The following is a 12,201-nucleotide window of genomic DNA, read 5'->3' on the forward strand; positions in this document are numbered from 1 at the left end:
GAATTCTAAGAGTGTTTTTTTAAATATTATTATTAATAATAATGTTTTAATTGTTTATTTTTTTCTTTCTTCCTCTTTTTTCATTTCTTTCTCTCTCTCTCTTTTTAATTTTACTTCCTCTCTCTCTTACTCTTTCAACCTCCTAATTTTTACTATTTCTACTGTGTGTAATTTACTAAATACATATATGTGTTTGTTCCTATGCTTCTCATTGTCCTCCCACTTATTTATCTACCCTAAAATGCCTTCTGTCTATTCTCCTGCTACTATCCTCCTTCATTAGAGTTCTTCTCCAAAGTTGCTAAGATATATTAACCCAACACCCTAACATCATTCCCCTTTAACAAAACATCCTATACCCAACCTCTATAAGTCACAAGAAACTGTACACCTTTTATGAAACTAATGACGATATTTTAAATAATAACTAAATCCAAAATTTCTAGACATTGAGACTAATTATGAATGTCTTAATGAAGAAAAAATTGCTCATAGATGATGTATTGTTGATATTGGGAACAGTTAACATTGTCTTTCCCCAAAAAGGAGAGATCTTGGAAGTATACAAGAGCACTGCAAATCTATAGGGTAAAAACAATAACACTCCAGTCTCACAGGCTGGAAAGAAACACAAGCAACATGAAAAGACAAGGAAAGAAAGTAACACAAACAATGCAAGACAACACATCATTGGAAGAATTAACATTTACAGCACAAAGAATGACAGATAAAAATTTCAGGATATACATGATTCAGATGTTTTGGAGTCTCAAGGAAGACATTATACAGCAAATACAGATAATGAAAGTTTGACATGAATTACATAAACAAATCAAAGAAGGAAAACATCACCTCTACAGGGAGATAGAGGTTATACAATAAAACCAAACAGAAATCCTACAAATGAAAGAAATGATAAACCAAATTAAAAACTCAAATGAGAGTTTCACCAGCAGATACACCACTTATAAGATAGGACATCAGACAACAAAAACAAAGCATATCATTTCAAAAAGGATGTATACAGCACAGCAAGACTGATAAGAAGCCATAAGCAGAATATACAAGAAATATGAGATAATATAAAGAGACCAAATTTAAGAGTTATTAAGATAGAGGAAGGTATAGAGGTCAAAACCAAAGGAATGAGCAATCTGTTCAATGAAATAATATCAGAGAACTTTACAGACGTGAGGAATGAAACAGAAATCCAAATCCGAGAAGCCTACAGGATGCCAAATGTGCAAAATAACAAAAGATCCACACCAAGACACATTATAAGGAAAATGCCCAACATACAGAATAAGGAGAGAATTTCAAAAGCCACAAGATAAAGGAATCAGATTACATATAGGGGTAACCAATTAGGTTAATGGCTGATTTTTCAACAGAACCTGAAAGCTAAAAGATCTTGGAACAACATATTTCAAACATTGAAATATAATGCGTTCTGTTGGGAGTTGTCCCAGCTCCTAAGACTAACTTCCCCATCCCCCAAGAAGAGCCGTCCAATGGTGAACCCTGCTGGCTCACATGATCCTGCCATCCAATGGTGAGCCCTGCTGGCTCACATGATCCTTACCCACCAATCAGACTAGCCCTGCTGGCTCACATGATCCTGTGGTCCAATGGTGAGCCCTACTGGCTCACATGGTCCTGAGGTCCAATGGTGAGCCCTGCTGGCTCACATGATCCTTACCCACCAATCAGACTAGCCCTGCTGGCTCTCATGATCTTTACCCACTAATCAAAAAGCACCCCATGCCAACTGTCAAGCTCTTCAACCATTAAACTGTCATAACTGTCAAACCATCCCCAGCTCTATAAATATGAAGAGCTGTTCCTCAATAAACGGGCATTTTCTCTGACGGCAAGCCTTAATCTTTCTTTCATCAGTGCTGAAACCCAGGAGGGGGAATGCCTCGCTGCTCAAGGGCCCCCCTCTCAAGGCTTGCCACTCTTTCGAGCGCTACTGCTACTCACACAACACTGGCTCTTCAGTAGGTGAGTTCTCCTATCAGTTATCCAACTTCAGACGGGCTATGCAGGGGCTTTGACCATGACTGTCCAGCAAACCTCTGATGCCCAATCTGGAAGAGAGAACGTACCCCACCATGACCTTCATGGTCACGGAGGACTCTCTGGAACCCAGTTCATAGTGGGAGGTCCTGAGGGGTGGAAGAACAGGCACTCTTTTCTCTCTCTCTCTCTCTCTCTCTCTCTCTCTCTCTCTCTCTCTCTCTCTCTCCACCCTTGTCCCTCTCCTGACCTATGGGGGCCTCTTCTTCCCTCCCTGCAGACTCCCCCTTATTAAATTCTGCACATAAGATTGGCCTTACTATCAATTAGACAATCAAAGTTAATTGCCCCCCTGGAGGATCCCTAGACACCGCAATTCTCAGAGATCTGTTTAACTTCTGCAAGTGCTTGAAAAGGTGGAAGGAGATGTTGAGGCTTTTTCTCTTTTTCATTCTCACCCCTATCTATCCGTCAGATGAAACCCCCTTCCTACCGACCTCCCCAGTCTGCTCTGTCCAGCCCCTCAGGTGCTCCTCCTGACTCTGCCGACACCTTTAATTCCCCCTAAACTAGGTCCCGCCCCTAGTCCCACAAACCATAGCCCCTTTAAGAGAGGTTTCTGGACCTGAGGGCATATCCAGGTACATGTCCCATTCTCTATGAATGACCTTACACAACTCCAGCGAAGGTTGGGCTCATTCACCACAGAAGAGAGTTTCAATGGGTCCTCCAGGATTATAGCCTCACTTATATGTTATTGGCTAATACTCTCCTTCTTGAGGAACTTGCCAGAGCCTATGCAGATGAAACTCAACAAGTTAATCCCAGTCACCCTCTGGGGCCACTTGCTGCCCCAGATCAAACCCCCGACTGGGATTATAATATACAAGCTGGCATACAGAGTGGGCACCGATTCTCTACATGTATTATTGTGGGCTCAAAAAAACGGCATGTAAAGCCAACAATTTCTAAAAATTACAAGAGACCTCATCATAATTTCTGGATCAGCTTACAAAAGCCCTTTAGCAGTAAACAAGATCCCAAAACCCCAGATAGTTGTCATGTCCTTATGACATATTTCCTCTCACAGAGCTACCCCGACATCTGGGTCAAACTAAAAAAGTTCAAACAAGGCCCTGCCACCCCCAGACTGACAAATTTCAGATGTTCGCCCAGGTCCTGCAAGGTGCTTCCTCAGGTCACCGCCCATCACCAAAATACCCCCGGGTGCCTGCTTAAAGTGTGGCAAGGAGGGACATTGGGCCAGGCATGCCCTGTAACAAGCACTCCGCGTACTCCATGCCCTAAATGCCAACAACAAGGTCACTGGGGCTCTGACTGTCCTAGATCCCAAAGGAGGCCTATGGCCAGGGAACCTTCTGACTTTCTGGGCATGGCAATCGATTGATGGTGCCTTGGGTCCTTGTCCCCGGCCATAACGATCAATAGACAGGAACCCAGGGTGCAGATTCAGATGTATGGACGCAAGGTTGGCTTTCTCCTTGACACGAGGGCTACCTTCTCAGTCCTGACAGAATTCTGGGGACAAACAGTGCCGTCCACCTCTCCTATTGTCGGGGTAAGAGGAAAGACCATTTATCCAAGAAAGACTCCCCTATTACTCTGTTCCATAGACAACTTCCCATTCTCTCAGATGTTCCTAGTTATGCCCCAATGTCCAGTTTCTTTGCTCGGCCGAGATATTCTCTCTAAATTCAATACAATAATCAAAATATGGGCTCCTGGCATCAGTCAGGTCCCAGAATCGACCTGTTCTTCTTTTCTGGCCCTTTTGGCAGAAGACTAGCCATTCTGCTCCACTTGTGAGGCTGACATGAAATACCATACTAACCTGGTTGACCCAATTGTATGGGATACTCACCCCCCCTCCACCATTTCCTGCCCACTAGTTAACATTCATCTCAAAGATCCTAACACCTTCCCCAATCAGGCTCAATACCCACTGTCTACTAAAGCTCTTCTGGGCCTATACAACCTATTATTCAGGACCTTCTTAGCAAGGGGTACCTCCATCCTGCTCATTCCCTTTACAATACTCCCATACTAGCAGTAAAAAAGCCCAACGGGTCCTACCTATGATTCATCAACACCTCCGTTAGGCGCATACATCCTTTGGTTCCCAACCCATACACTCTGCTGTTTCAGATCCCCCACACTGCCACCCACTTCTCAGTCACAGATTTAAAGGATATCTTTTTGCCTTTAACCTGGACTGTCCTTCCTCAGGGATTTCGAGATAGTCCACACCTGGTTGGACAAACCTTGGCCTCCAACCTTCAATTTTTCACCCCCAGTGCCCCAAATCCACCCTCTTGCAATATGTTGATTATCGTCTGGCAAATCTCTTTGCCCACCTGCAGGGAGGAAAGCACTCCACCATAGCCTTTAAGGCTACAGAGGCCTTCAGGGCCTCCTTCCTTGGGCAGATTCGAAAGTCCTAGTCCTCTCACCTTTAAGACTCAGCCACTAGAGAGACGCTTACCCACCCCTTCCTCTCCCCTCTTTCCAGCCCTGGGAGTATCTGGCCTTTCCAGGAGGGGTCCCGAAAAGCCTTGGCCAAGGTCTCCCACAGCTCCAGCTCCATCCAGGACGAGAGCTTCGACTGTCAGAATTCAGTGACAATCAATCTCTGCAGCTTGAACCTGCCACTTAGGCACTCCTGGTTTTTTGGCTCTAGTAGGGATGCCCCTTTTGCCAATAAATCAGTTTCCTCCTTCTCTGCATCCTCTTCCCTCCTCCTTACATGAGTAGTGTGTCCTCTCTCTCGGTCGACTCTCCCTTACAATGCCTCTTGGATCAAATGTAGCACCCAGGCCTGGCCACTTATTTCTTAGACAACCAAAGCAGATGGCCCCTTTTTGGGTCCCTGCATCCCTCCATTCTAAGGGATCTCTTCCAGGCTTTCTTCTTGCTCCAATCCAATCCTGCTCTCTGCACCTCTTGCAAACCTCTACAAATTCTTCTAGCCCATCCAAAGGGCACTCAACAAATGACAGAATTCTCCTATTTAATTTCTTGGCCTTAAAGGGATATTGGGCCTCTCCACAAAAGGCCCTAATAGCATGTATCTAGGGTTCTCTATCTCTCAAGGGAAAAAGGCCATTACAGTAGATAGAAAACAGCTTATAGTGACTATACCTACATCAAAGACCAAAGATGACTCTCCTTCTTAGTTTTGGCTGGGTATTTCAGGGCCTGGATTACTTTTGAATTTCTCCCTCCTCGCAAGGCCACTATATAATCTGGCCAAGGGCCCCCAAGATGAACCCCTACTCTCAGTGGTAGGGAAGCCCTTTAAAAAGGCCCTCTTCTGGGCACCCACCCTGTATCCCTCTGACCTCTCCCAACCTTTCACCCTCTATGTAAAAACAGGGACAAAATCTGGGCATTCTGGGTCAGGAATATGGCCCCACATTTGCACTAGTGGCCTATCTATCTAAACAGTTCATCCCCACCATCGGGGGCTGGCCCCCATGCCTCAGAGCCCTAGCAGCAGCCCATGACCTCCAAAAGAATCTCACAAGCTTACCTTTGGCTCCCTGATAACTATCTCAACTCCTCACCATCTAAAGAATTTTCTCACTTACACACACATACACACACATGATCCAGAAGTTGTGTAATTCTATCCATGAACAAGGGGCTACAATCACTTCCTCCTTACAGGGTTCTATTCCTCCTTGTCTCTCCTTGAAAATCCCTCCATCTCTTTTCAGCCCTGCTCTCCATTAAACCATGCCTCCCTCCTCCCATCTTCTCCCTCACAAAATCCCGTCCACAAATGCCTGGAGGTATTAGAGACGATTTTACTCTGCCCTACCACCATTTCTGAGGGACCCCTGCCCTCTTTGGACCTCCTCTGGTTCTCAGATGGTAGCTCCTTTATACATGAAGGGGTTAAAGTGGCGGGGTATGCTGTCATTTCCCTCTCATCCATCATAGAGGCAAAACCTCTCCCACTTAATACCACCAACCAACAAGCTGAACTCATAGCTGCCACAAGGGCATGCGAGCTAGTGGAGGGAAAAATCCTCTCTATATATAATATTTCTTCCATATCTTGATCTCCCATGCAGCCATTTGGAAGAAAGGGGGCTATTAACCACCAGAGGGATGGCAGTCATTAATTCCACACTTATTTCTGGCCTAGCCTCCAGGCTGCCTTCCCAACTGGGAATAATCCATTGCAAGGCCCATCTGAGTCCTCCCTTACTACTATGCGGAATTCCAAGGCCAATCAAGCAGATCGATCAGCCGCCCTACAGAGCTTTACCTCCTCTCTGCTATTCTTTGTTACCACTGGGGATCAGCCAAAAGATCCCCAACAACTCTTCCAGTTTATTCACTCTCTATTCCATTCTAGTCCACAGAGTCTTACTACTTTCCTTCACTTCTTTTTTACCCTTTCCCCACATGATAAGACCCTCCTACAACAGATCACTTCCACTTGTCAGATCTGCCAGAGAACCAATACCAATACTCCATTAAAACATAAACCTTTCTCTTCTCACCGGGCCTGCGATCATACCCTGGCTGCAGACTAGCAGATTGATTTCACCAACATGCTCCAAGTAAAAAACAAGCCTTTCCCATTTCTAACAAGCAGGCCTCTCCCCGGTTTCGAGATGCCCACTTCTATACAATCAGACAATGGCCCAGAATTCATCTCACAGATAACTCAGGGGGCTCATGCACTATCACTCCCTTGGCATTTCCATTGCCCTTACCACCCCCAGGCTTCTGGAAAGGTTGAAAGGACCAATTAGTCCCTTAAAAGAGAACCTCACCAAGCTCACCATGGAATTAAGCCTGGACTGGGTAAAGGTGCTCCCCTTGGCTTTATTGCACATTAGGGCCTTGCCAAAGTAGCCTTATAATCTCTCACCTTTTGTACATGCATGCACACATGCACACACACACACACACACACATACACACACACAATCCAGAAGTTGTGTAATTCTATCCAAGAACAAGAACATGGGTTCATTCCTCAGTAAAGAGAAAAAACAAGTAGAGGAAGAATAAGATTCACATATCACACCCACCTCCTTTGGAGGGCCAAGACAATGCCTGACACTCAGGAGGCAGCCCAAAGTTCCTCAGAAGATCACCCCACAGAAATACGCTGGACAATGATGGCATCATAAGACTCCCCCCTGACCACTCGGTCTGGATAAGAAAAACATAAAACAACCACACACTTATGTTCATTGTGGATGTCAAGGCCAACAACTGACATGCATGGGGCACACAGCAGTAATCACAGCAACTCAAAAGGCTCAGGCAGCATGACAGCAAATTTGAGGTCATCAGGAACAACTTAAACCCTGCATCATTAAAAACGGCTGGGACGTAGCTGAGCATTAGAGCATTTGTCCAGCATGTGCATGGCCCTGAGCTCAATCCCAAGTACTGCAAAAACAAGAACCATCAACCAACCAACAGCAACAACAACAAATGGGGTGGGGGCAGAAGCACCAGATTACATAGGTCTTAAGAAGCTCTATGACAGTGACATGGACAAGGTCAATACTCTGATCAGAAGTGAGGGGAGAACAAAGCATATATGTACAACTGGCTCATGAATATGATGTCTTGAATATTGCCAATAGAGTAAGATCACGTAAACTGAAGCAAGCTGTCTAATTCTAAATATATATATATATATATATATATATATATTTTTTTTTTTTTTCCTCAATTTGAAGGAAAAGGAAACAGTGAACATGTATTGCTGGTCTTCATAGCTGGTGGACCTCCTGGACAGCAATGGAAAAAAGATGTTTCCCAGTTTCATAGCTGCACATCAGGTACCAAGGCTTGTGTTACTTTGCTCAAGCAATGAAACTTCGTCTGATGTAGCAGATGCAATGAGAGTCACCCCCTGGATAAGTTACAACAATCCCACAATCCTCCACTTCCTGCACAAGCCAAACATGTATGTTGAATGGGATTGAGGTTAACAATCAGCACCCTTATATCTTTTAGCTTTTTGATGGTGGGGCACTAATCTCTGTAGTCCCTCCAGGAGTGCAGGATTATTTCTATAGGCAGAGGCAGTTCTAGTGGCTTCTACTTGGCCTGCCCACCACAGCAGCCCCGACTCCAACATCAAGAACCCACCCTGGAGACCACGTCTGTTGCTGACATGTCTTATTCTAATTTGCAAATGTAGGAATATGACAGGATAGGCTCAGGAACCCATTGTCAAACATGGAGACAAACAGGTCCTTTTCACAGACCCTTTCACACTTCCCAGGACATGAAGTAAAACATAGACCAGATATGTTTCACATTTAAAAGCACTGAAACACTTATATTGTCAAATTATGCAGACAGGAGGTAAGGCAGGGGTTGAGGGGCCCTCCATAGTCAAGAAAAGCCAGTATTTGAGATTTCTTTGTAGGAAGTAGAATAAGAACACTTACAAATAAACATAAAAATTTTATATATAATATGTTAAAATACAATAAAATAATACCTGGCACTGCACAACTGCAATCAACTTACATATATCCCCAAGTCCCAAGTCAGTAAACAAGTTTCCACGTCATAAAAATGAGGAAACTAAGGCACCGAGAGGGAAAGTGCTGGCCAGTGCAGGGCTACACAGGCTAAGCTCCCTGAGATGCCTCAAGAGCTCTCAGCAGAGGCTGACACCCCAGCTGTGTGGATTCAGCATGGTCACTTGGTGTTCTTTGCAGCCCAATCAGGACTTACAGACTCACTTGCTCTGGGGAAGAAGGAGAACTAGTCAGTGTTCAATTGGTGGCAGAACATTGCTCTTTATTCCCTTACACCTCTCTCTCCTCAGTTCCTCAAAAACCAGACTTGGCCATTCTCTGAGGGAAGTAAACACCCTGACTTTTTTCTCTCTGTCATCCCATTTTCCTGCTCCTCTTATCAGTATCCTCTGTGTCTCTATCAGCAACATCAACAGTGTCTGTTCCCACCATGGAAGAAAGTGAAAGGGCTTCAGGATTCAGAGTCTAGATCTGGAAGTGAAGCCAAGTGTCCCCTCCTCCACAGACAGTGGGAGCCTCCCAGAGAGGGCAGCTCCTGCTCCTGCCAGGCTGGACAGGGGCTCACACAGCCCTTCTTCCCCCTTAGTTCCTAGATCTCCTTTCCTGCAGAGGCAGGTGCTCACCCAGCAGAGACTTCACCACCTGAAACTCAGTATCCCTTCCCTCACAGCCCTGAGCCAGCAGCTTCTAACTGGATAGTCCATCAGGAAGCCCAGGGGCACCAGTAGGCCCAGCCTAGAAAAGCATGCCTGCCACATGATCTACTGCTCACCCAACCTGTAACAGCCCATGCAGAAGAAAATCACTGTCCCTCTGCACCTGCCCAGGCTCTCAATCTGCACTATTGCTTCCTCCTACCTGCATGGTCTACCCACCCCTGAGAACCCAGCTCTTCCCCATGGGTTCCTTTTTCCTAAGGCTGCCCTGGACTCCCTATCTTCATTCCTGGCATGAACTACTGCAGGCCACAATCCTCACAGCCTATAGGGGTCTTCTTCCCAAAGCAGATTAAAGGCTTTCCTGAGATCCTGCAGTGTGGACTGCCAGCCCACCGTCTGCACCCTGGAATTGCCATGGCCACAATCCAGGTCTCCCACAGGGGGGACTCCTCTAGAGGGATCTCCAAGGGTAACATTTAGTGCACCTTATCACATGGGCACTGGAGAACTTCCTTTCACACCATACAGCTGAAACTGGGAACATCCTTACTGAGATTCAACTTTTAAAGGAGAAATTTGCAGAAATAAGCAACAGGCCTTTACCACTCTTTTCCTGGGCACTGCCCTAGTGACATTCCCCGTTTCTGACCAGAGGAAAGTAGAACTAACATTCCCCTGCTGCACCTGTCAGAGAGGCCACAGGTGGGAGCAGCAGATGGCACATAGCTGCCTACCCTACCAGAGGAGTCATCTGCATGGGCCTCTGCTCCAAGGCAGTCTGCCCTAACCTGTGGTGACCAACACTCCTAGGGGATACACTGGAAAATAGTATATACAGGGAAAAACAGTAACTATAACTGCGTCAGAATGGGCTGGTCTCTATCCCCAGATGGTCAAGGACATCAGCTATTCTACTGTCCATATCATCTGCAAGACCTGTGTGGTGGGGATAGGGTAGAGACTGGGAGGGCCAATCACCCCTGAAGACACACTCAGGAGACAGCTTCTGAGGAAGAACTAGAGAAACTACACACAGAGCAGAGGTGGTGGCCTGGGATGCAGAGCCATGGCCTACTCTATACGGCCTCCAGGGGCTGCACTGGTGGGGCGCTGGCCCTGTGGGTCTGTGCTTATATCAGCTGAAGAGAATGGGGGAGAGCAAGGCAGACAAGAAGAGACCAGAGGCATTACCTCTCTGGAATTCCTCTTCAGTTTCTAAGCATCCAAAGATCACAACTCATTGACTCTGTGTCCCCTTCAGGCCATGATAATCTAGTCCACACCAGCCACCATTCCCAACACAAACACCTGGTCAAGCCAGCAAAGTGTGAGAGAAAGAGACATGGACAGAGCAGGAGCCACAGCTACAGCTAGAAGAGGCCACAGCAGGACATTCAAGAATGTTACTGCCCTGGCTTTTGGCAGGACAGAGGAGTGTAACTGGAGACATGGCTCCCATCCCCCACAAACACACAGACTTCTAAGCCCTGTTCCTGGTCACCTCCACTGCTCTCAGTGCAGGAGAAGGCATGAGGGACCCTATATTCGACAGCCAATGACCACTTTTCTCACCTGAAGCCTTTGTAGCTGATGGCATCTTGCTCTTCTTGTAGTAATAGACACAAACAGGAATCATAACCACCATAAGCAGAGGAGCAGCAACAGATAGGAAGATGGGCCATTCCTTCCAAAGTCCAATATGTGAAAGCAGGATTGTTACACTCTACGTACCACAATCTCAAGGCTTCTCCCCTCTCACCACCCTGGTCACTGACCAACCTGGTTGGGAACCTCTGCTGGGACCCCCAGGCTTACCACAGGACACAGGGACAGTGGTGTTCTTCCCAATGTGTTCCACATAGCAGCTGAATCTCTGCTCCTGTCCTTGGGGAATCCTGGTGGACATCCAGGTCTGGTCAGTTCCATTCCCATAGGGAAAAACATCCACAGAGTCCTGCATGTCCTGGCTCAGGAGTTCCCCATCTTGAAGCCAAGTCACAGAGATATTCTGGAGATAGAAGCCACAAGCCCAACATGTCACATTGATGGTGTCCTCAGAGGTTTCACCACAGGTCACATTCACTGTTGGCGACACTGGAGAAGAAAGGACAGAGCTACTCAGACATATGACAAAACCTCATGTACCTCTCAGGGAGGGAATAGGGCTGGTCTTCTCCAATCTCTGACTCTGGCCTAAGACCTCATTGACCCCAGACCTTCTACAAGCCTGTTCTCAGCCTGGGGCCTGAGTCATCTGACAGGAGGATGGGCTTCTAGCCTCACATTCTCACTCCACATGTTGAGGAGAGGTTGTTACAGGGACTCTGGAATGTGAGGTCAAGAGGGGTATTTTGGGGGACTAAGGGTTGTGGGGCCAGGTGGCAGCTCTATGATAGCAGGAAGGCAGGCAGGTGGGGGCTCATAGTGTCTGGCACATACACCCTCCTGTGTCTATCTAGTGATATGATAGGACAGGCAAATCACAACACAAACTCACTCAAGGTCCCCTGGGCAGAGGCTCCAGGGGAGAGGGAGGAGCCCTTCCAGGAGACTTGATAAGTCCAAAGTTTTCCACAAAGCCCTCCCTCCACTTGGGCCCAGATATTCTTGTTTGCATGTCATCTGCATCCCAGGAATTCTTGACTTCCATAGCCAAGGTCTGAGCTGAGGATGGCTCTATTCTCAAGCTGTGCATCTCTGGGTGATAGGAGAGGAAGGGCTCCCCATCACTGTAGATCATCCAGAAGCCCCTGGTGTGGCTGTCCTCTTCAATATTGCAGCCCCAAATCTCCTGAAGGGAATTAGACCCTGCAACCATGCAACAGTCACTTCTCCATCCCCTGGCCCCTCTGTCTCCCTGACCCCCAAGTGAAAAATTCCAGCCCACAGAAGACCCCAAGCTGGCTCTCCTCAGTGTCTCCATGGAGCCCATTTCTTGCCCTCCCCAGTCAACTGCATGGAGAAGACTCAGGTCT

The 12,201-nt window shown here is 46.7% G+C and overlaps 1 protein-coding gene and 1 long non-coding RNA gene across 3 annotated transcripts in view; one reads left to right on the plus strand and one right to left on the minus strand.

The window, feature by feature from the left end:
• Positions 1-12,201, plus strand: part of LOC144366280 (uncharacterized) — a 470,215-nt gene that overhangs the window by 375,214 nt on the left and 82,800 nt on the right. The window lies entirely within an intron of this gene.
• LOC106145487 (MHC class I polypeptide-related sequence B-like) overlaps positions 1-12,201 on the minus strand; it is a 58,218-nt gene that overhangs the window by 29,506 nt on the left and 16,511 nt on the right. Inside the window, exons 3-5 of one of the 2 annotated variants that reach the window (XM_078020320.1) lie at positions 11,724-12,034; positions 11,042-11,320; positions 10,799-10,910 (exon numbers count right to left, since the gene is read on the minus strand). In XM_078020320.1, the coding sequence (XP_077876446.1) occupies positions 10,799-10,910; positions 11,042-11,170 (241 nt within the window). In that variant the 5' untranslated portion in view covers positions 11,171-11,320; positions 11,724-12,034. The remainder of the gene's footprint in view (positions 1-10,798; positions 10,911-11,041; positions 11,321-11,723; positions 12,035-12,201) is intronic. The other variant, XM_078020321.1, reaches the window with a different exon arrangement.

The sequence above is a fragment of the Ictidomys tridecemlineatus genome, chromosome 8 (genome assembly GCF_052094955.1).
Source record: "Ictidomys tridecemlineatus isolate mIctTri1 chromosome 8, mIctTri1.hap1, whole genome shotgun sequence".
Taxonomy (NCBI): domain Eukaryota; kingdom Metazoa; phylum Chordata; class Mammalia; order Rodentia; family Sciuridae; genus Ictidomys; species Ictidomys tridecemlineatus.